This window comes from Panthera leo, chromosome C1 (assembly GCF_018350215.1).
Source record: "Panthera leo isolate Ple1 chromosome C1, P.leo_Ple1_pat1.1, whole genome shotgun sequence".
Taxonomy (NCBI): domain Eukaryota; kingdom Metazoa; phylum Chordata; class Mammalia; order Carnivora; family Felidae; genus Panthera; species Panthera leo.
In genome coordinates, this window is record NC_056686.1 from 131,842,990 (window position 1) to 131,869,417 (window position 26,428).

At 34.7% G+C, this 26,428-nt stretch overlaps 1 protein-coding gene across 1 annotated transcript in view; it reads right to left on the reverse strand.

The window, feature by feature from the left end:
• Positions 1-26,428, reverse strand: part of LRP1B (LDL receptor related protein 1B) — a 1,882,572-nt gene that overhangs the window by 1,188,299 nt on the left and 667,845 nt on the right. The window contains exon 3 of the mRNA XM_042948663.1: positions 20,956-21,093. Coding sequence (XP_042804597.1) covers positions 20,956-21,093 — 138 coding nt within the window. The remainder of the gene's footprint in view (positions 1-20,955; positions 21,094-26,428) is intronic.

The window sequence follows — 26,428 nt, forward strand, 5'->3', positions numbered from 1 at the left end:
TTAAGAAGGGACCCACTATTAATTCTGCATCTTAGAAAGACTTGCTGACTAAACCGATCATGGATCAGAATGGGTTAGTACAGATGGCCAAAATAAGTGTTAAGGTTATTACTTTAACATTGTTGAAATGTTGTTATGAGCAGAACTCAGACAGAATCAGTTTAGATAGGCAGATGTTGATGGATTCTGGAGCTAGCTAACAGTGAGAAAAACTTGAATTGGTGAGTATTTTTAGTAAGGTGAGGGAAAAGGAATATTCTAGTGTGATGTCAAGAGTCTGGTGTGGGTCATTATATGGATCATGACAAAATTAAACAAGATACCCAAAAGGTAGAGAAGAGTAGGTTACAGTAAAATATGATGGGTTCCGATTTGAACATAAGTTTGATATGCCTGTGGGGCATCCATGTGAAGTCTGTAGGAGACAGTCAAAAATACACACCTGGATCTCAGGAGAGAAGAAAAAAGCAGAGGTAGGAGTCACAGGTAAGTAGGTGGTAGCTAAAGTAAATAGGATGACTCAAAGATAGGATGATTTAAATTAAGATTGGAAGGCAGAAGATGTAGACTCAGGAAAGAACAAGAGTTTGGAAGTTGCTGTGGTGAAATGAGAGATTGGGGTGTTGAAGCAGAAATTGTAGGCGGCCACAGGGCTCAAGGCAATTCAGGAGACAACACAGTATGATAGAGGGAGACATCAGGAATCAAAATGTTCCAGATTAGACAGATAAACATACACAGTGAATAAAAAAGTGAATTTGTGTGACGTTCTTGCTTTATTTTGCTACAAGAAACATGGCCATAAAAGAAATGAGAGAGGGGCCATTTCCTGAAATGTCCTCTTATACCCAAGGCAGGACTCAGCACTAGATCTTGCATTTAACCTAGGTTTCTAGAAAAATAAATGAGAATAATTGTGAAAAAATATCCAAGACACTTGGTGTTTTGAAGAATTTCTGCTTCTCTTCCTCTTGCACCAATATTGGAACTCTCTGTACAGACTAGGAAAAGGACTGAGAAAATGAGCTGAGGATTTTTTAGGCCATCATCATGCAGGCAGTGACACAACATTCAAAATCAAGGTTAATAAACCCTGAAAGGTTATTGCTTTTCCTAATTCATTGTGTGTCAGCAAGACTTTTAGCTTAGTAGTACCCTTTCCAGGACAGGAGAAGAAGGGACTAATCTAAGTTGATTAAAAACAAACAAACACAACACACAAAATATAGCATCATTCTGCTATGGTTCGTGTACATAGTACATATCCAAAACAAATGTAATTTTTTAAAGGTCAACTCAGTTCCATTTTCCCCGATGATCAAAGGAGAAAATATAACTGTATAATGTGTCCCTAATTCACTTAAAAAAAAGAAACACTAAGGCAAATCAATTTTTAGACAATATATGTTTCATGATACACTTAAAGAGCAGCTGCCTTTAACATTCATACACACTAAGCTGACCACTATTAGAAAATAACTTTTCTTGAATACACAAAAGTCATTTTAAATCTTTATTTATTTTAAGGCAGAGAGAGAGGGGGGGCACACACAGTGGAGGGGAGGGGGAAGGGAGGGAGAGAGAGAATCCCAAGCAGGCTCCAAGCTGTCAGCGCAGAGCCAGACATGGGGCTCAATCTCATGTACCGTGAGATCATGATGTGAGCTGAAATCAAGAGTTACTTAATCAACTGAGCCACCCAAGTACACCCAGAAAAGAGTCATTTAAAAAAAAACTGGTCCTGGTTTCTCCTCATTCCCTTTCTTGTTTGTCATACAAAGGTTCATATATCAGTGGATATAAGCATTTGACTTTTTCTTGCATAGTAACCTATCGAGGGGAAATTAGCCTCAGGGCTATGTTTAGTTACCAGTGCACAACTGATGTCCAGAGCCCTAAGACAGACAAAAATTGCAGACTAGCAGCACCCTGATTCAGAATATGAGTTCCTGGTTAATAAAGCTGAGCTAACGTTTGACTCACAAAACTGGGTAGGATCATACCTTAACACCTATGTAGCTGCAAAAGCTCCCAGGCAATCTACCTCTAATCAATTTCCTCAGGGAGGAGGGTACATTAAAGAGAGTACACAAGTATCTTTAACTCTGGCTAAAACTCATATTTATATATTTATATGTATAGATTTATATTTAAATATATATTTATAAGTGAAAACATGTTTATATAATTGCCCATATCCCAAATAAATTGGAAGCTCTCAGTACAAGGCTGTGTATGGTGTAGCTATGCTCCATATGTCCCTTCTATGATTTGATTAATGTTAGAGACTTAATAAATGTCTTAAAAATGTTGATGCAGGTAGATGTTCCCTTAGCCTAACCCTGGAGCTGACTGCAATTTCTTCTGAACCTGATGAGGAAGAAGGGCAAGGGCCTTCACTGTCTTTCTCTACTTGAGTGCTAGGAAAACAGAATACTGTGGACGGACAGAAGGGAGAAGAAGAGAATTTGTGCAACCACAAAGATAAAAACTCTGAAAGAGTAAGCTGACTTATATTGGTCTTGGACTTTTAAAGCAGAATAAAACACTAGGATACATGAATTTACTTTTAAACCTAATTCTTCTTAAATATAGCTACTAAGGGGCACCTGGGTGGCTCAGTTGGTTAAGCGTCCGACTTCAGCTCAGGTCACGATCTCACGGTCAGTGAGCTCGAGCCCCGCGTCGGGCTCTGGGCTGATGGCTCAGAGCCTGGAGCCTGCTTCCGATTCTGTGTCTCCCTCTCTCTCTGCCCCTCCCCCGTTCATGCTCTGTCTTTCTCTGTGTCAAGAATAAATAAACGTTAAAAAAAAAAAATTAAAAAAAAATATAGCTACTAAAACTTCACATGTTGTTTTTTTTTTTATGTTCTTCTTGCAAGTTGTTGACATCAGACTGCATTCTCTTCAGACGGTTAAGTATTTTCTTTTAAAAATATGGCTAAACTAATTATGATCCGAGGTAATCAATTTTCTATTATTGCAATCACCCATTAGAGTCTTTAGCTCTTCCCGGCTATAAGCATTCTGAAAGAATAAAAGGATAATAAGAAAATACCCCCCCCCCCTTTTATGTAACAACTCATACAAAGGATCAAAGGCAAAAGCATCCCTCATACATTTTATAAAAAGTGAAAAGACTAAAATACTTTAAGGAATAACCAATCATGTGTTTGGGATATGCACAAACAATAAGGAGCCAGATTATATAGGGTTTCTCATGTCACTGGGGGCCTTTAGACTTTATTTTCAATATAATGGTGGAAAATCCATGGATTAGGTTTCAAGTAAAACAGTGATATGTCCTGATATGACCTTATATAAATTTTTAAAAGGTCACCTAGTGAATCTGTTGAGAACAGAATATGATATGACAATGTTGGCATAAGGGAGAAAAAAACTGTTATAACACTTATAATAGTTTTGAGGAATGGAGAAGACCCTGGGCATGTGAGTATGAGGTATCTATCAGAGACGTAGAGAAGGCAGTTGGATGTAGATTTCTGGAGTTAGAAAAGAGTCTGCACTAGGAAAACAAATGGAAGTCATTGGCACAGAGATAATGTCAAAAGTTATGAGAATAAATGAGAGCACAAAACTGTAAATTAAGTAGGGAAGAGAAATAAAACAAGGACTGAAGTTTGCATAAAAAGATATAAAGGAATAATAAATGAGTAGAATAGAAGTAACCAGTGCGCTAAGGAGAATACCAACAGTGTGGTGGTATCCTGAAAGATAAGTGAAAAATGTTTAATGAAGAGGAGAATGTAATCAGCTATGTCAGATATTAATGATAGAGAAATTAAGAGAACAAATTGTAAACTGAATGGGTATACCATTACAGAGGTGACCTTGACGAGGACAGTTTTAGTGGAGTGGTGCAAGAGAAAGCCTGACTGTGTAGTATGTTTATTAGAGAGTGAGAGTAGGAGAAATGGAAACAATAAATATAAGAGAAACAAAAATATAGTATAATAGATGACAGGGGAAGTGGAGTTAGGAAATTTTACTTATTTATTCATTTACATATAAATATATATATATATATTTTTTTTTCAATATAGAAGATATGACTTAATGTTCAAGAAAATGATCCCGTAAAGGTGAGAAATGAATGAAGTAGGAGAGAGAGAAGAAGAGCTAGATCAATGTATTTGAGTAGCCTAGAACAGATGAGACCTTGTATTGGCATCAGGTAAGACCATAGATAAGTCATTTATAGCATCAGGTCAGTAGTAAGTGTAGACATCAAAGAGTAGATATGTGTAGTGTAGTGATGGGAGTCAGTGCACATTTTTTTTTCTGGTTCCTTCAGTTTCCTCAGCCTTCTGGGAGATAAAATCATTAATTCAGAAATGATGGGTAAGAAAGGGTTGGTCTGAGAAAAGACAAAATGTAAAATAAACTTCAAGGACAGGAAGTTAGTTTGGATTGGATAATATGACTGGCTGATAATATTAAGGACAAAATTGAAGTTTATGGTAATGGATTGAAAGTCAACATGGTTGGTTGGTTGTTTTCAGCCAGGTTCACTTAGACAGATAAAGGAATGGAGTAGATGGAAAGTTGGATTTGATTAGGGATGTGGTTTTACCACTTGAATATGAGGTAGTAAGAGAATGGCTAAAGAAGTTGAGATACAGTGTAGTGAAATGATTAAACAATAGACCATGGAATTGAAGAATAATAAAATTGGCAGTGAACATATCAAGTGTGTCTAAAACTGTGAAAATCTGGGAGTATAAATGGATATAATATTCTGGTAGTATTGGGATGGAAGTCCTAGATAGTACTTCACTATCTCATAAGAGAGAGTAAAGGTAGTGAGCCAGAAAAGATAGGTGGTTGTGGTAAAAAAGAGGGTTGACTAAAAGTGAGATAATAGAGGGTTTGCAATGGTTACCAATAGCAAATTCTAGACTCTAGAGAATGGCAACTGGTATGAGTAGCTGAGATGGTACAAAGAAATTGAGAGGCCAAGTTATTATAAATATTATCTAAAAGTACGTTGAAATTTCCAAGAATTATGACAGAAGTAGTATTGGATGAGACAGAAATACGATGATTGAAAAAGAAGGAGGAATGACTTGGGTATCATGTGTAAAAGCAATGAAGAGGAATGGATAAAATCATCTAATAGCATAAGCTATAAAGCTGAACATTTTTAGAGATGGAGGGAGAGTGCTGTTCTTGCAATAATGAGGAGGAGGGGGAGAAATTACCTGAAAGTTACCGCTTTGGGCCCAATGCTAGATTTTTTGTGAGGAAAACAGTTTTCATTTGAGAGACCTGCAGGGGACTCAGGGAAGGCCAGGAAGTTGATGAATTTTTGAGATGAGGTTCAACATGCAGGGAGTTCTATAGATAGTGGACTGTGGATTATAGAGACCACAGTGAAAGACTCAGAAAAGAAGACTCAGAAAAGAAGAAAAAATAATGATTATAGTTCTGTGGTGATGTACATAAATGGGAGGAAAGACATAATAATATATACACCTAATTAAGTAGTGATGGATTTAAGACAGAGTGAGAAGAAAGTAGTGGATTCCTAACACTTCTACTTAATTCCTAATGAGTGGGATGAAAGACACGGTGTGGGAGCTACAGAAATTCAGACCCAAAACATTGACTGGCAATATCGGCAAAAAAACAGCTCCATTTTCCCCGGCCTTGAAAAGGAGAATTTAATTCTGAAGTCAATAGGACCATTGGGTGAGTCCCAAATGAAGTTATCTGAGCCCATAAATCCTCCTTTTTAGTGAAGATATTTGAAAGTAATATGGCCAACTGCAAATGAAAGAAACCTAAAAAGTATTGGAAAACATTTCAGCGGATTTTTGTATTATTTCACACCTAAATAAACTGATTTAAAGATTTAAAAAAATAATGTGTGATTCGAAGTAAAATTCAGTGTATTCTGATCATGTTCCCTATAAGTGGTATACTTAGAATTAATCCATGGCAATATTCCTCTCAGGAACTCAAGCTTTAGATCCAACTGTGACTTCTCTAAAGGCAATACTGTATTTCTATCTGTGCTCTAACTACATTAGTTTGCAATTTTCAGCTAATGAGTTGTATCCACACATAATTAAGGGAACGTTTTGAGGATAAAAACCATCTGCAGATTTCCAGAGCCCAGCATAGTGACCAGCTTATATTGGATTTTCAGCAAATATTTATATAATAGGTAAATAAAAGATTGAAGAAATGAACCATATTTCTGAAGACTGATTGTATAAAGAACATTAACTAGCATAAATACAGAATTACAAAGAAAACATGCTTCTGAAACACTGAAGGCCAAAAAGCTACCTGAGGTAATACCCTACCCATGACGCAGTCTTTGGGCATGCTTGTGAATTAAAAAAAATATTTTCATATGTCTTTCTTTTATACTCCTTTCTTTTGGAAGACATGCTACTTCATTCTCTACATCCGATTAAGTTCCTTGCAATTTAAAATGCAGTTATCTAACTACAAAAGTGATATAAGAATATTGGAGTGAAGAATTCTTTGCAGTCATACAAAATAGTTGACACTGAGTCAGTTTTGGAGATTATTCTCTATCAAACTGTTTTTTTTTTCTTTACCTAGTTCAGGTTCATCTACCACATGCAGACCATATAAACATTTAATGTTCATTTTATACCATTTTTCTGCCCTTTGACAATTAAATTCACTGGAATTTCATAGTCTCCAAGACAAATCCATCAGGTTTCAAATCTGTTTTAATAAGTTTGTGTAAATCAGTTTTTCCCCACAAAGCCTTCTCTCAGACATATGACACTTTGTCTTATTTGCTAAATCATCCATCCATAAATATTTCTTTTATAGCTCCTTCCATTGTAGCCTATTCTAACCATTATGATCACAATAATGGCACCTACTCTGCCCTATATTACTAAATTAGATTTCAACAGATGTACTATTAAAATAATAATTTATTTATAACTACCTAAAGCGGAGCGTTTATTTGATCTTTAAACACATTAGTTCAAATATAGCTTCATACCTAATCTTAGTTCATATATATTCTCCTCCCATTACACAATAAGAGCAGAGGGAAACACTCCATTGTTCCCTTCAATTTTTCAAGTAAAACTGGCTTTAACATATCAAACAAATTTAAGTTTTTGTTCTGTGCCTTGTTTACTGGTGACCAGTTTTCCAAAGCCAAGTATATATAAATACATCTGCATGTATTTTATATATTTATCTCTATATAAATATATATATGTATTTTCATATCATTTGTTCAATTGAAAAATAAGCAAACATAATTCAAAAAATGATGTTTTAGTGACCATTACAATCATAAAATATGACCCTAAACATCCACAGCAATTTGTGCCTATGATGCAACTATATATTGTAATTTCTTTCTAAAGACTTAGGAAACTTGTCTGACACAATTTTCCAGTGTTAATTTAGACTGGAATAGAGGTAAATAACAAGCTGTACTGACAAGATAGTGAGTGAACAACCTTTCCATGACCTCATGAAGGTAATTGGGCGATCCTTTAATATTCTACGTTAGTAAACTTACACTGAAAACCTTTGGGCATTTCTTGTTTATATTAATATTGGTCCTTTGTAGATATGTAGTACCTTGGTTGCATGCAGTAAAACATCAAAAAAGTTGCGCCACTCAAGTCACTGAACTAAGTGCTAATTGCCTCTTCAAAAGAATTATTATATATTCCAGGGGTACCTGAATAGCAAAAAATCATTATAATTTAGTATATTAGAAATATTTATATTTGCTCCGGGAAATATTTCTCACAGAAACTGTTACACATCCAAAATAAAAATAAAATGTCACTTGAAAATAGAAAAAGCTATTGAAGAAAAAAAGGGAAATATACATTGGCGAACTAAATCAACTTTAGGAGAAAAACCCAACAATCAAATAGAAAAAAAAAAAAAAAACTTTAGATTTCAACACAGATAGTTAGCCAAGAAACAAATAAAAACAGTCTTTGACAATAATAAAGGATGTCTCTGTACCTGGATTTTTTTAAAGAGAGCAATTTCTTTCTTTCATAGTAATCATTTCCATTTGAGCAAGGAGTATAATAATACAACAGCAATTTAAAAATCCAATCTATGGTTTTATATGTGTGCCTCAAGTTATTTTTTCTTCTGATTTTAGGTGCCCTAGAATCCAGTACAACATATAAACTAGAAATACAGTAATTCCAGTTTGTCAGATATTGCTGACTGCAATTCTCTAACATTTGTTTCAACCCCAGATTCGTAAAAGACATGAACTGTTAATACCAGAGTAGCCACACTGTCCTGGCTAGCTAACCCACGCAGATTTTCCTGACACAGAGTGGCTAGATGGAAGAGGCTTTTAGTTTCATTCCAAGAAGTTCTTTACCTCCTCACTTTCCCATTCAAAAGGAAAGCACACCACCACACTGATGTGGGTTTACCCATTTTTATAATGAAGAGGAAAGGCTTTGTGAGCTATATGCAAAAGGAATTTGGTACAATCACCAAGATTTTCCATTCTGACTTTGATCCCTCTCAGTATGTAGAATTCTTCATCTTGTTCTTCTTTTAGCAGTCAGAAATTTAATTTTAGAACTGTAATGGTATCAAGTGATACTATACTATATTCATACTCCATTTCTCTTCTATTCTCTTCTCCTTCCTCTCTCTCTCTCTCTACACACACACACACACACACACACACACACACACACACACACACACACATTTTATATATATAAAACTATCCAATATGTTGTTTTTACTGTGAGATTTTATTACAATATGCTTCAGTGCCTGCATCGTGCCTACTTACTTTCTAGGACCATGTGGTAAAAGTTGCTTTCTTAATTTGGATCTCACAGATATGAATTTATTTGGGTATAAAAAATGGCAGAAGTAATCACCTAATGGGATTTGGAATCGAAGAAAGAAAGAAAGAAAGAAAGAAAGAAAGAAAGAAAGAAAGAAAGAAAGAAAGAAAAGACGGACAGACATGTTGGTGGGGGGGGAGGGAGGGAAGGAAGGAAGTTAAAGGATCCTTCAAAATAAAATAGAAACCAATAGCAATAAAATATTTGGGACATATTTATTTGGTTGGAAACAATTGACAGGGGAACAAAACAAAACAAAACAAAAAAGACAGGAAATTTACCATTGGAGAGGGAATAAGATAAAATAACAACATGATTTGGCAATCTCAAAATATTAAATAAAACAACATTTATACATGATGACAAACCACATAGTAAAAATAAATTATTGGGGCGCCTGGGTGGCTCAGTCGGTTAAGCGTCCAACTTCGGCTCATGTCATGATCTCATGGTTCGTGAGTTCCAGCCCTGCACTGAGCTCTGTGCTGACAGCTCAGACTCTGGAGCCTGCTTCGGATTCTGTGTCTCCCTCTCTCTCTCTGTCCCTGCCCTGCAAACACTCTGTCTCTGTCTCTCAAAAAGTGAATAAACGTTAAAAAAAAAAAAAAAAAAAAAAAGGATGAAATAGGATTGGCTGACCACAGAAGTGAAATAATAGTAAAGCTTTTGAAATACTGATAAGTTTTTTAAGAATCTCAGGTGTAAGCCCAAATTTGAAGGAATAAAAGTGTAAAGTAAATGCTGAAAAAGTATGAGATATGACAAGAGTGAAGGTAGCAATAGGAGAAGGAAGGAAATGGGAAGAAATGGGAAGCAAAAAACAAACATAGGAAGGAGAACAGAAGATAGAGGATCTTTCTCTTGTAAACCAAATTTATCTGGGGTTTTCTCAGGCAGCAGCCAGCACTTACTGGCTCCCTAGGAACTATGCTGTATGGACATCATGCCTAGAATTTTGGGAACTCTGCTACAGCACAACCTGACCTTTCTCTTACATTTCCCAAGGTGTACTGAATATTTTTATTAATTTATACAATTTTATACCTGGAGGGAGCCTTAGTAATATGGTCTGAACATCTCATTCCACTGGTTTTCAAAACTACAAAGCCAGTCAATGACCAGCTCTCTGTCCTTTAGAATCTTCCCATAAAATTTCATCAAACGTAATGCAACTGTAACACCTATCTGGTGAGGAGTAAACTATCTGATTGCTCTATTAAAGCACATATAGCATAAACTTCTAGTTGCTACCATATATCCATTATCCTTTTCTTCCAAGTCTGATTTTACTAAGGCAGTGTTTGTACAACTGAAAAACTGCATCTCTCAGCCTTTCATCCAAATAAGGGTGGTTGTGTGTTAAAATTCTGGCCAATGGCACAAAGATAGAAATTAGGGTCTTAGACTTCTGCAAAGTCCCTTGTGAAGGGGTTTGTCTTGCTTGGTAGGGATATTTTATCCTTCTTCCCTTTTCCTGGAACACAGATGTGATATTTAGAGTTTCAGTGGCCATCTATGGCCATTAGCCTACCTTGAGGGTGGAAGGCAAGTGAGAAGGGTGGTGGAACAGAAATACAAGAACCTAGAACACACATCATGAGATCACCTCACCTGCCATGGAACATCTATTTCCCTATCTCTGGACATTTTTTTCATGAGAGAAAACTTAACTTCTATCTTTTTTTTCAGCCTTTTAAAGATCTCTATTATTCATAGCCAAAGACAATTCCTAACTGATGCAACATTAGTGAACAAGGCAATGTTAAGGTGTAAGAAAACATGTAAAGAAGAATCATAGGAGTTAGAAGCTCTGACAGTCAATTATAGTGAATACTAGTCACTTAAACTGTATCTCTGTTAGCTGGTAGGAGCAGAGTATAAGTATAGACGTTGAAAATTTGAAGCTATCTGGAGAGGTGCAGGAAAAACATGATTAACCTACAGAAAAATGTTGAGAGAAAAGACTAAAAATTGAGAAGGCAGGGAGAATTTTATAACACGGTATGCAAGCATTGCTCAGAGTACAAATTGCTAAGCATTGACTGTGTTACTAAAAATGGCTGTTAGAATTTCTCTCCCTGGAGGCCTTCCAAATTGGGTAGATAGCAATCTGCCTAGGCAAGTTTGGGTTCAGTCCAGCCTAAAGGCAGATGGATGGACTGGATGACCTCTGGAAATCCCTTCTGGACCTATTATCCTACAGTTCTGTTTCATACTGAGAGAAAGTTATTGCTGCCTCTCTATTTGTAGTTATAGTCATACAGGAGACCTTTGCTTCCCTCTGCATATTGCAGATATCTCTAGTAAATAAGGAGAAACAAAATGTAAAGAAGCAAATCACTTTAAGCAAAGTGCAGGAGTGAATCTTCCTGACAAAGAACACATTGTTTGTTTGAGGCCAGTAATTCTGGCATAGTGTGTAGTATAATTTACCCTATGAGTTACTCTACATGAGCCCCATGCACTTTCCCACTTAATCACTGTTTCCTGTGCCTTTGTCTGCCCTGCCCAGTTGACTCAGTCCTTGCAGTGAAGTGACCGAGGTAGAAGTTAAATGCAAACTTCTTTAGGTGTTTCCAATCTATTAGGGGTAGAAGATGCATACATAGAAAGAAAAAGGATGAATTACACCAAGGCATATTTGCAACGAAAAATTCACCTCAGAAGATAATTAATACTGTGTTAGGCAAAATGCCTAGGCTTTGACCCTCTAAACATGCTTCTCCCAGTTCTGCATACTTTGTTTTGCATAATGAGTTTAAATGGGTAGGGTAAAAACCTGACTTACTGAAAAGAAATTGTAACTCATTTTTAAGTACGAAATAGCACTCATAGTGAGAACTTGACTGAAAGCATCGCCTAATCCTGATTTTGAAAAGAAGAGAAATGAACCAAAATACAGGTGAACAGCATGATAGTATGTATGCTTAAATTCCCTCAAATAAACCATTCAGCTAGATATCCGGTAGACATAGGCTAGGAAAATCTAATAGAATATTTAGACACAAAGATTTTTCTATATTCATTTAGATATCACAAATTGTATATTTTTTACATAATAAACACTTAGATATCCCATATAAACGGAAGAGCAATTTATACCTTTTAATATTTTCCCCAAACATCTTTGAAAATTCTTAATATTTAATTGACTTCATTAAAAATTACACAATTCAGTTTCTTAGTGCTTCTACTGAGAATATTGGATAGTTTCCTGAGACATTTATTGAGCTGCATAGATTTTTCTCTTGGCACTCTTAGTTTTGAACCTGTAGACTGAATGAGAACATGCCACACATTTCTGCTAATGGAACTCAAAAGTGCTCTTTGGGTTTGCCCTTCCCATTCTCCTTTTTATCTGATGCTCAAGCACTGGCTCATGGTCACAGTGACCTAATTCAGAAGATGCTCTGAGAGCACAGTGATCTCACTTTGGTTGGCATCCTATGGTTTCCACAACCACAGTGGGTTTTCTGGACTGGTTCTACAATCCTATTTAGCATACAGCGTTCAATTGTCGGTTCCGTGCTTTCTCTAAGTCACAAACCTAATGCAGAACTAGAGTGCAAATTCTCATCTAATAGAAATAAATCTAGGTTGTGTGTTTTTCCTCAAAAATTAATCTTTAATGTGTTTCTTGTGTCTAAACAAAAATATGCAAGTATATGTAGAAAGCTTTGAAAAACTTCAAATATACATACACATTTCTCTATCTCCACATTTGTTTTTCAGAACAAATCAGTGCTTGATTTGATTGTGAAGGCATTGATTATGGAAAGTTCAGAAGTCACCAGTCTGACAGCTATCTTGTTTTTCTAAATAGTATTTAATATATTGATATATACAGTTATGATGATATTAATACACATGTGATTCAATGGAATATCACTGTATAAGTGATAACAGTGGATCAGAGAAAAAGCAGTAGAAACAGATTTTTTTTGCAATTTTGGACAGACTAGAAATTCAGAACTAGAAACATTGGCTGTTGGGTTTTGCCTTCAAAATTTAAACAGTCTCTATTGAATGATTTTGAGAAGTCTCATTTTTCCTTCTAGATTCCATTATGGTTGATTCCTAAAGTTTTACTTTAACTTCCGACTGTAACAAATGCAAATCTACTTCAAGGGGTTAAAATGAACTTCTCCATTTCCTTTCTACATCCCTCATCAAATCAAAGCACTAATTTTTCTCAAGGGATGAAGCTAATAGTCAGATCGGGACATACAATTCTGCAAGCTTGTTACATAGTTTTTCAGCCTGTTGTTCACTCAGCACATTTTTTTTCCCTACTCAACCAATTAATAAAACTGACAGGGAACATATAGTTAGCTCAAAGTGTTTTTCAGTTGATATTCTACAAGCCATCTTGTGGCTTTAAGAATGGGTCAGAAAGGATGCGGAAGCATAACGATTTTGTGCATTTCTCTGAGTTGGTATGTTAAGGCTCAGAAATCAAAATTGGAGAATGAGAACTTAAGGTCCCAGTGTTTAAACTCTGCTCTCACACTGGTTTTCTGTGTGACTCCTGGGGATGTCAGTCAACCTCAGCTACCTGCTTTAATTCCTTATTTTTAAAGTATAAAGCTGCTTGTGTCAAAAACTAAAAAGTGAATTATGGGAGATTGGCCTCCCCTTTGAGGTTTAGTGGAGAGCTGAGTGACCGTTTGTTATATACTTTTGAATAATACTGAAACAGTCTTATATGTCCCAAAGTTAAGATACAAGAGGGCAAAACTTAGATATAAACTAAGTTGGTAGTTTCGTAGCTTGCTAAAGATAGGATTCTGGTTGCTTAAAATAGTAAACACATGTTCTAAATTCCTAACTTTCATCTGAAAAGGAGTTCACTTCATATGGTTCCCCTGTCATTTATTTTGCCTTTTAGTTACATGAAGGTGATACATAAAAGAGTAACACTTAACATGCCTTGTTTTGGGAGCTGATCAATGTAACAGATATGACCCTTTAGCTCAAAGTTTTATGATTGTAATAATGTACATATTAACCTTCTAAGAATAAATCACAGAACCTGCTACATATATGCAACAGTTCTAATCTTCTTATGCTTAATAGTAAAATATCATACAACACCTGTATAATACTGAGAATACATCCTAGAATCATTTTCCACTCTCTTCCTCTCTATAGTTTTATTCAATGCATTTTAAGTAGGTCATACTGTATCCTTATTCTAATGTAACCCCTCCAGGTCTAACACCAAGAACTTTTTCTTTTAAAGCTTCAAATGCATCCCTCACCACTCAGAACCCTCTGCATGAAACTTATCAAAAAACTTTAGAGTTCTCTGGAGTGTACAATGTTTTCTTATGCACTTGTGTCACTTTACATATAGTTCTTGACTTTTGAAGTGTTCTTCCTTCCCTCATTTGCCTATCAAACTCCTAGAGTGAGATGCAGGTCAACCATCAGCTATCTCAGGGGAATTTTCTTGCATCACCTCAAGTAGAATTAGATGCTCTTTGTTTTATTCTTCCTTATCAATTTTTACATACCTCCATTACGACATGTGAATTCCACGAAGGCAGAAAATAGGATTTTCTATATCTTCAGTGCTTAGGTAAGTGTTTAGAATGATGTCTGTGCTCAAGAAAAGTTTACTGAAGTGAATTAATGAATTGAATATAGGGAAAACCTTACTGTGCTTATTTTGGCACTTTTAAAAAGTTCATTTTGGCCTCATACTCATTATTATTTCTTACAAACTATTCTTTGTTTTCCATCATATCAGGGAGAGAACTGTGAGGGAGAGATCCAGATAGATGAGTCCCAGTGTCCATGAATATTCATATAAATTAACAATCCCAAAATTGGTAGAATTATTAACAAGTCTCTTCTGTTGGGGAGTGATTACTGGTGGTAGAGTTGGTAAAGGTGAGTTCTCTGGCTTTTTTTTGTGGTTTTTCACAGCCCTTCTATGTAAGGGGTTGGCATGTCTCAGTAACAGGCATAACAGGAGTTGTTTCCAACTAAGTAGTAAATCTCTATACCAAAGCAATTGCTACTTCTTCTCCTACAGATGTTAGGCTAACAAACAGAATAAATAATCTAGTAGAGTGTATGTTGCGGATATGTGGTTTTGACTTGCATCTATTTAAAACCAAAATCAACTGGAAATAGAGTATAATTCAGCAGCAATTAAAAGTCCATAATGTGCCAGGATTCTTGCCACAAAAAAAGACTATAGCAGAAAATTTGGATGGTAAGTTAGTTTTAAACCACCATCTATCAAGAAGAAAGATATAGATTGAGATGTTGTTTTAATAAAGAATATCTTTAAGACAGATCCTTCAATGTTCGATCATTTTTAAGCTATTAGTATGCTTATCTGACATTTTTAATTTTGCAAAATCTTGTTTGCAGTTATTCTTAAAAATAGGTCTGTTTGAGGCCAGAGAACACGAATTAATAGAATATTAACACTAATCAAAGATGTAAATCCACTACAAAAAGATTCACTTCGAGCAAACAGTAAACTACTTTAGATTATCCTTCCACATTCTGAGCTATGATACAGAGCCAAATTAATCATATTTTTCCCACAGGTAGTCATTCAGCTAGTTAGCTGTCGGTAGAAGTCGACATATTCAAACAACCAGTAGAAATTTGGACTCCAAGTCTCTTGAGCAGGATTAGTTAAGCAATCACTTCGAATAAATCAGTGTTAAGAAGTTAGATATCTGTACAACAATCTATTTCTAATTAAACAGAATTTATAAAACTAAGACTGAAAATGAATATACATATATATATATATATATATATATATATATATATATATATATAAAATACACACACATATATAAACACACATATATACACATACATATATTTAGAATTGTCTTCAAGTATACCATCCTAATTTTCATACAGATGTCATTTGTCAATACAGACAATATCTATAATGGCTTTACAAAAGGATGATACACTTGTAGAAGTCCTACACTTGCTAAGAATTATTGCTGTTTCTAAAACACATTAATTTGGCCCTGAAATCAACCAGTGGTAAGGGTCATAGCCTTTCACTAAACTAACTCAATTACTGAAACTAATTGCTTAGAAAATGCTTACACTTGAAAAAGATTTGAGACTACCTGATCACCTTAGCACAACTCAAGACAAAGAAAAGAATACAGCAGGATCTACTTTTAAGTTGCACAAACTTTCACAATCAAAAGTGGTCTGAGCACACAAACCCTGTTCCTCCTGGGTAATTACCGCTGTTTGTTTTCTAGCTCTCAGCCCATCAATGTTTCAAGTGAGTTGAAAACACACTGGTGAAGTTTCCCTCCATGTGCCTTAAGCTTTATGTTGCTGACAGATGTACTTCCTCTAACATTGCTTGCAATTGTACCTCTCCTCTGTACCTTTGCTTTTAGATTCTGCATGCTGAAATTCCCTTCTCTAGTGTGATAGGCCCATTTAATTTAGAAAAGAGATTGGAAATATTTTTCAGTAGGAACTTTTAAAATGGGAATAGGTAAGATTCACTGACACAATAAAGTGTAAGTAAAAACAACAATGAAGTGCTCCAAATTTATTTGTCTTCTTCCTCAGCTTCAGCAACCTGTTTCTTTCCTTCCTTCTGGGTACAGGTTAATCCTGTGCCCATCTGAAACCAGTGTTGTAATGACTAACAAAACATCACCCAAGATAAAACATTTCTTTTCTTGAAGAATGAAAAATATAATCCTGAACATTTGAGCTAAGAATTCTTAACATTTTCAACTAAATTTATTACACTTAATTTTGTCAAATCTATTAATGACACCTAATTAATTGATCTGGATTAATTTCTGAATAATTAGAATATATGAGATTTAACTGTTATGGATTACTAATTTTCCTGTGGTGACTCATTACAGATAATAAGATTTTCAATTTACCTCAGTCCATTTTGAGAAGGCTAATTTGTAAATTACTTTCAGGGTTTTTAAGTACTTTCTCCTAAGATTTTTAAGAATAGTAATATAAAAGAAAAAGCTGTGTAAATTTTTAAATATAAAGTAGTATTAGTATCCAAAAGGTGTTCGAATAAATACATTAGAATTATGGAATCCAAAATAAATACATTAGAATAGATTGTGGGTTGATGGAGAAAATTATAATTCCACATATTAAGAAAATTCTATTCTAACTGGCAAGTAAAAAAAATGGAATGTTAAGAATTCTGAATATGCATTATTTAAGGAGTTGGGCGATATACAAGAGAATCTTATTCTTCCTTAAGCTTCATATCAAATACACTAAGTGAATATATTATACATTCAGAATTATGTAGGAACAGGTTCAGAATAGAAGAGAGAAATAAAAAAAGAACAGTATGTGTTTATGTGTGCATATTTGTATGTTTGGGTGGTGAGCTCTTCAGATGTCAGCGGGTTCCATTCCCTAATCAGTTTTAGTAAACTCCTCGCACACTTTATCTTCTCAAATTTAAAAGGACATTGGGATGTTTGCTGGAATACAATCACATAGATTACATAATCACGTTTTATTGAGACACAGAAGACAGAATCTCTTTTTACAGGAACAGGAAGAGTTCCCATATTCTTTTAATCGTGTAAAAGCAGATAGTGCCACAGAAACCGTTGTTCCCTTGTACGTTGAAATGTTTGGTCATTTTGCACTGCAAATGCACTCTAACCAGGACCGTGAATAAAAAGAGGGCCTCTCCTGTGCATGGCTACTTGAAATGTTAACATAATTGCCTTAAGATTGTCAAATTTTAAAATAGCGTTTTGATATAGTTCAGTCAATCTGATATCTATTAGTTGAATTTGTTCCCCTCTGTGCATGGTTTTGGGATTTTTGTGGAAGTATCCTGTACTGAGAAAGCTTATACTGTATAGAATGTGTTTTTATTGCTCATGCAATTTAGATATAGTGATATTGTTACCAATATGAAATACTATGTAGGAAGAGATGAAATTCTCTAAAATTCGATGTGGTGATTTTGAGCACTCTCATTGTGAAAGTTTTACAAGTACATTCCTGTATATAAATACACCCATATAAAAAATCCATATTTCTTTCTTCAAATGAAGCTAAATTATGGAGATTAAAATACCAGTGTTATAGAAAATCATTAGTAATAGATATCTTTTCATTACCCTCACCAGGAAGAAATTGATTTTTTTCTAGGAAACATTCAGAAAACAACTCGGTTGATACAAAAACATTTCCAAGACCAGAATATCACCTCCAAATTGTTAAACTTTTCCCCTTACTAATTTTCATAAAGGATACAAATATACCACCAAGTGTGTTTTGGATCCTTTATTAGACAAAAAAAGACATAGCCATCTTTGATTCATGTCTTTGGCTTCATGTATAAATACTTAATTTAGAGTATGTGCTTAGAACGCAACAAAAAGAGAAATGGAATTAGAGGGAGAAAGTGATTTAGCCAAAACTGTTCTGCAAAAGAAAAGCATCTCTAAAAATCGATGCCATGTTTGAATTAATCTGGTTTCTTCTTTATTATGTGTCTATAGATGAGAAAGTTCTTCAGAAACCTGACAGTCTGATGCCTAATTAACTCATCAGAAAACAATTTTTCATTGGTTGCGACTTAAAATTAGGAGAAAGGTTGAAGATACACCCTTTAGTAAGGTAAATAGCAAGCATAAATCCACTTACACTTCTTGTTATTTCTAAGTCCAACTCATGTCACAACAAATTACTTAGGCATTATAAAACACTTTTTTCTGGTGAAATCCAGAAATATTTAAAAGGCCAAAATTGTACAATCAGCCTCCTACTGACAAAATGAAAAAAAATATATATTACTAATGACAAAGATGTGAAAGTTGGAACTGTTAGAGACCTGTATTAGAACAGAAACAAGACTGAAACATAAACAGTTATATACTCTAAATGTCTCTCAGTCTAAAGTATACATTCAGCTTTTTCAAAGATCAGAATAAATTTAATACTGTTTTTATTCCAATACTTTGTATTTACTTGAATCCCCTGTTTTACTATTAACATATTGCTTATAAAGTTGTGCTTTGGAGCACAATTCTAAATTTTATTAGAAAATTCAGAAATATTTTCATGTGATTCACAGCACTGAGATATGTTTGAGATATTCCAATTTGTATAACCACTTCTGTGGAAGGATCTGGCAATGTGTTGATTTCACTCTTTTAGAAGCTTAGTCACACATGCCTATCTGAAAGGTTTTTTTTTTTTTTTTCATGTAATAGGAAGCCTGAATTACAACTGAAGTGGATAGAATTAGGCTATAGAAAATATAATTAATTTCTGAAAAGAAAATTAAACTCTTTAACTCCTATCATTTTATAATTCCATACCTTACTTTTCCTGCTAGTATCATTCTTTTTAATATCCAATTATAAAAAAATAATACATGTCACAAAGTCTTTAAATTAAAAAAGTTTCTTCTTAATTACTGTTACACATGTGTTCATAACTAAAACTAACAATCTTCTGGTTCTTTCTATGACCCTGTCAGAATTCAGGCTAGGAAATGAAACTCTGCCAAAGAAGGAAGACCTTTAACTTCTTAATATGAATTTGTCCACAGAGCCAGAGCAATTCCCCTTTTGAATGATGGAAAGACCTAGTGACTCAGTTCATCTATGGTCTCTCAACATTCTCACCAATGTTAGAACTGGTCCTTAAAAAAGGACTACCTTTCTAAGATTTACTCTTTTTTCCAGTGTATCTCTCTATCTCTGGTATTAAATCCAGTTCCTTCATTCAGTCCAGCAGTAGGAGACTGGAAACCAGTCTTCAAACAAGTTTTGTTTGGCCTGTACATTGCTGACTACACAATGTTTTAAAAAGCAGTAGCTGACTTTGAACAATTTGCTCACATATAGTTATAGAGTGCCTCCTGCAAAACTGGGACTTTTCGTGACCTAGATCGTTTTTGCACATGGCAATAATTAGTTTGTGTGACTCTGGTCAGAGATCAGACATGCATCTCCAGATTTCTATACCTCCTTCTATGCCTTATTGTCTTACTGACCTCTACACGAAGGACAAGTTACTTACCCTTTGGCATCTTAGCTTCAATACATATCCTTTTTGTTAGCTCAGCTAGTAGAAATCTGAGAGATGTCTGATTCAGTGGTTTCTTTCCTGGCTTCACCTTGGACCCAAATTTACTTGACTGATACCTCAATTCTGTTTCCAGATTTGGGTCCTTACCTTAATCCTCAAGTTTTTCTTTTTCTTTTTTTTTTTTTTCACACTTCATTTCCCCTACCAGTTTTATGAGAATGTGCCAGTTCTGATTAACTTTTTGTTAACTTTGAGATCTTAATTATTTCTTCATCCCATCATTAATATAGAAGTAAAACTATGACTGCTCTAGAACATAGATATTGATTTTTTTTAAAAAGAAAGAATAGGGGCGCCTGGGTGGCTCAATTGGTTAAGTGTCTGACTTCAGCTCAGGTCATGATCTCATGGTTTGTGAGTTTGAGCCCCTCTTCGGGCTCTGTGCTGACAGCTCAGAGCCTGGAGCCTGATTTGGATTCTGTGTCTCCTTCTCTCTCTGCCCCTCCCCGACTTGTGCTCTGTCTCTGTCTCTCAAAAACAAATAAATGTAAAAAAAATTTTTTTAAGAAAAAAAAAGAATATTACAAGAAAGTGTGTATAACTTCATGGAGGTAATATGAAGGAAAAATTCCCATAAACACATCATACTGAAGTATTTGGTTATAGAAGTTTTACTTGAAATACTCTTTGTTTAAGCAAATGTTCAAAGAAATAAGCTTATGACACTGTGTGACAAAGACTTCTTATTTGTCTTTTGCTCAAAAATACTGTTTCCTATGAAATCTGTAATTGTTTCAGAGTCCAACTTCAAAGCCCAAATGTATTTCTTCTTCTAATGGCATTTTTAAATAAAGCACAACAGTTGCAGGGTAGAAATGCATATTGTGTCTGGCAATATAATTCTTCCTTCCTCAATAACTGATACGGTTATGGGTGAAAGGAAAGGCAGGGCATAGGTTCTCTTTTGACTTTCATTAAACTACAAAAAATTGAATATTGTGGTTGCATCATTCCACAGACGGACTCACCCTGACAGTGCAGCCCTTCATCATACCCATCTGAGCAGTCCAAGACACCATTGCATAGTCGGGATAAATGAATGCATTTGTTGGCACCAAGGCAAGCGATGTGATTCAAGGGGCACTTGATATCTACTTCTTCGGGACCTGAAAAAAAGGCAAAATTGGGTTAGCTTGGCGCTCAATACTAAAACTATTAAGCACAAGAAATTATTTACTTGGGGGCGCCTGGGTGGCTCAGTCACATAAATGATCCACTCTTGGTTTGGGCTCATGGTTCGTGGTTTCGAGTCCCTCATCCAGCTCTGCGCTGACAGCATAGAGCCTGCTTGGTACCCTCTCTCCCCTCTTTCTCTGACCTTCCCGTGCTCATGCCCTCTCTCTCAAAAATAAACATTGAAAATGAAATCATTACCCTTAATTTACAAAACTATAGTAAATACTAAGTGAAGGCAGCTCTGACTCTGAGACACCAACATCAGACCATGTGATTAAACACCTAATTCTTCAAATTGCATAGGATAGAAAATTACTTTTAATAATGCATTGAAGACACAGATTTTCTTTTCAACCTTAAAGTGGCATAGATTTAAAGTCTGAGAGTTTGTTTGAGTCACTGATCTATCTCTTATCTTGAGATTAAGTGGCCAAAGTACTTAAACCCTGTAAGTCTCAATTTCTTCAACTATGAAATATGGACAATGGCAACTCCTTGGCAGAGCTCTTGTTATAATCAAATCAGGTAACATGAACAAAAATATTTTAGTGGAATTTAATAAAGTTGTGTCAATCCAAAAAAATGCTTCATTTTAATCTGTTCTCTATGAAGAACCACTAGTTATGTGCTTATTTATATATGGGTTCTTTTGTTTAAAAAATATGTACTGAGCAGTTATAATACAGTAGAATTTACTAAGGAGTGGAAAGGCTATCATAAACAGTTTACTCATTGATTTCCCCTACTGATGATAAGAGTACATTATATGATCACCCTTTGTGTTTTTAACACACTTGGGTAGGAATGTCAAGCCTTTTTGAAGCTCACTAATTCCAAATCATCATCAAACATCCAAATAGCACACTGCTATATCTAAATTTCAGGTTGCTAATTCCCAAATCCTATCTAGACTTCTTCAATAGGCACTCTCCAAATTCCCCATGATGATTCTTAATCTTGCCCAGCTCCCCTAAATCCAGAGTACTGTCATACCATATGACTGCAATCATATGTTAATTTGACACTGATTATTACAACAGCCCAGATTCTACAGTCAGGCACACTTAGAATTTAATCACAGCTATGTTAATACCCATGGGATGCTAATTTATTAAATCAACTAAGCATTAGTTTTCTCATGTGCAAATAATACGATCACCTGAGTTTACCTTGCAGGCTTGTTATGAATGTCAAAAGTTATTGAAAGCATAACACTGAGCTTTGTGAGTTTTGTGAGATGCAGGCTCAGAATTGGATTTCAACATGTGTTAATCATGTAAATAAATGCAGCAGAGTGGAGTTGTTAATAGACTCTGGAGCAGATTCTTGGTCCCATCACTTATAAATAAGAAGTTGAACAAATTATGTACCTTCTTTATGCTTCATCAGGTTGTTGTAGGGATTATATCCAAAGCTCTTAGCATTTTTCCTGGCAAACATTAACAAAGTGTTTGCTTTATCATAGTTAAGTAAAGAATGTTCCAAGAAGGTGAGTTGCCTTTTAGTAAACACTTCTATCTCATAACATCCTTTTTATACTGCAAGTCCCAAAAGGGGGGGAAAAAAAAAAAGGCTGTACTTGCCAAAAGTAAGATATGTTTTGGAATATCTTCTCAAAATGAATTATAGGTATATGTGATTTTGTTTGATGCTAAAATAGCTTTCAACCTTTTGCATGTGGGGGATGTAAATAAATTGTTATGATGTTGCTTCACTAGATGAAATATTGTCACTAAATGGTTTCCTTGTGTTTTTTCATTTGTATTTATACAATCAGTGCCATACAAAGCTATTAGTTTTGTCAAATACCTGTCACTTCAAAATACACAACTCCTCTTACTGTAACATGTCTCTGTAACTTGAATGTCAATATTTTAAAAAAAATAAACATTTCCATGTATATATATATATATATATATATATATATATATATATATATATATACATACACACACACACACACACATATATATATATGCATACACACATATATAATCAAAATTACACAAATTTAAGTCCAAACTTTATGAATAAAAGTAAAACTCTTCAGTGAGTTTCTAGTATTAAATCTTAAATTTATAAGGTTAACATAAATTCACTTTAAAAATAAACTTGAAAAATATAAATTCATTTTGAAAGGCTATAAATTTCTATGACCAACAACAGTCATAATGCAGTCCTTTTTAAAATTAATTGGCTGATTCTTAAAAATTTTGAGAAAATGCATTTTTGCATGAATGTCAAAGTAGTGTTTAGGCCAGATATATTTAGAACTCTCTGTAAAAATTCCAGAAATAGCCCACAGAAATAACACCTCAAACCTGGGAGACTTTAGAAATTTTATAGAGACTGAAGATGACTCAGTAGTTCTTATTAAAAGAAAGATTTTTAAAGTGATATATGTTTTGGCTCTAATCAAAGTATGTTTTTCATTCTTAAAATTGTCAGGTAACAGATAAACATGATGGAAGGAATGAAGTGCACATATGGTGTTCAAAAGAGAGGATCTGCCACTTACAGATTTTGAGAAAACAAAAAAAGTTTGAATTTTTCGAAAGCAACATACAAAACTATTAGCTTCTTCCCAGTGGTAACATGCAGGGAAAAAAAAAACAAATGTTTGGAATAAAGAACGAGTTAAGTAGTTCTTTATAGACTAGCCACCATAGTCCTCCTTGTCTTTAACATACTCTTTTCTTAGCTTTTATCACTATTGAGTAACACTGGTAAGACAGCTGGTAAATGGATGGATTGTATCTTAACCAGTTCTTCCCAAATTGTCATATCAAAGCACATTAAAAAAAATGATAACATTTGCAAGTTACACAGAAGTAAATAGCAGAAATTTTCTGCAGACATTGCCCCAGGTCTTGGGAATTAACATCAAAATTGAGGGAATCAGTATTTCAAACCCCTTTGACTAATGCTGGGATACTCCAGTTGGAAAACTATACTAAAAATTCAGTATTTTGTTGTTGTCTTCCTAGAAGATGGGGCAGTGTAAGAAATAGCAATGTCTGCCTTACCTGAAATTATCCCAGAAACCAGGCAATATGGGTATTTAGTGTACTGTTGCTTTTAGGGAATAATCCATCTTTGATTTCCAATTATCATTTGTGCAGTAAAGGTGTGTTTATCCCATGAGGCTCCTTTAGTCCATGTTTTAAATGAAGAAAAGACTCAACCTGATCACCACTTCTACGCATTGATCTGTGTCACAAGAAGAATGTGATAATAGGGACTACATGAATCCCTAAGAATATGTCAATGTTGCATTAAATGTTTCATCTCACAAAACCTTACACATTCAAAACATTCCACAACCAGAAACCATAATCTGGATATAGCAAGGAGCAGGGTCGGAAGCTACCTGATATATCTGGAATTATCTCTTTAGTTACTAAATCATTAGGATTTGGTAGATCCGAGAGAAGGACAGAGATGACAGGGGAGCATGTGAGGAATTTCAAAATAGTACAAACATGCTTCAAAATTTAAATGAGCATGGTAGTCTTAGAACATGACTGCAATGTTCAGTAACGCATATTCAAAAGACTCCCAGCAATTTTAGGTGACCTGAACAAGGTAGCAGAACTTAAAATATAGCAATTAATTACAAGAAAGAAAGACTCTATCATTAGAAGGATTTAAAACATATAAACACAGGAAAACAGTTTTTATATTTTTAAATTTTTTATAAGCTTTACCCAATTAGTTGAAATAGGCTTCATTTTTCAAACTGAGCCTCATTTTACAAACAAGCCTTCTAGGATAATGCAAGGACAATGTGACTTGTCTGTATTGTTTTGGATGTTAAAATCATTTTTATATATAAACATCTTACTCTGTTCAGTAAAAAAAAAATAGTGGTTAAAAAGATATTAAGCCTCATCAAATGTCTTTTTGGACTAAAGATAATTGTGAAAGCACATTTTGGGAAGGAATAGAAATTTTTCTTCTATAATGGCAGATACAGTCAGATATCTGCCTTATCACTATATCATCATATCTTAGGACAAGCATCAACCCTCCTCCCAAAGTTAACCTCTCCACCTTATACTTTATCACCTCCCACTTTCTGAGTCCTACAAAGATTTGCCACTTAGCCGCATTTCCCATTTCTGTCTTTCCAATGGTTCTAAATCCTCTGCCAATAACTCATTCAATTTTCTTAGCCTACACTCAAGAATAAGGTTAATTTTGCTGATTGAACATTCTTGCAAATGGCATCCTTTCTTTCTTATTTTTTTTTTTATTTCTTAAACTTCTTCAAAATATACACTATGCCTGTATTATTCCCAATTTCTTCTCCCTCCAGCCTCCGCTCCCAACACCACTGGGCTGTTTTCCCCAAGGTCTCCACGACCCCACTAACTGTGAAGTAGAGGCAAACAAGATCCTGCAAAAGCAGACCAGAATTCCTCTCATTTAGACATACTTCGGCAATTATCTGTCATGCCTTTCATACTCTAACACCACTATTGCTGTTGTTACTTATACCATTCCATGAACACACTTGGATGCATATCACACATGCTCTTTGATAAACTTCTCTCCATCTCTCCCTGAAAATCACAAACATCTAGTTCACATCTAGTACACTACCTGGCTCAACATACAATTGTTGAATGAATGCCCGGTGTGTTTTAACTCCTGACTGATTTCTACTTTCTTCTATAGTCTAGGATTTATCTTTTTCTACCATCAATCCATTCTCAGAATAGGTTTTACAAATATCACTTTCATCCAATGACTACTCGCAAAATCATAGTCATTTTTAATTTTGGCAACAACAAAACCAAACTCTGTGATCTGATTTTATCATCTAACTGAAACTTAATTAATATTTACAAGTTATTTTCAGTACTTTTACTCTTTCAGAGTCATCTTTCACTTCGCCTCCCTAAAATACTCCAAAATTTTGCAATCTCTGAAATTTTCTGTATACAGTGTCATCATCTGGAGAGCAAACCACCTCTTTTTCACCCAACAAAAGGCTTCAAGTCCAAACTCTGGCTTCTCCCTCGAGTTTTCTCTGTGAAAAATAACGTCATGTAATGGAGAAATTATTAAATTTAGAGGCCAAACTCTTAAGTTTTTTGTCTGCCATTTATTAGTTATCTCAACCTGAGTAAAACACTGAATTTCAGCGAGAATCTTCTTTCACATTTGAAAAAGTTGGATCATAATAGGGTCTACCTCACATGATTATCATAGCAGGCAAATGAAATCATGGTTTGGAAAACACTATACAAATTAAGAGGG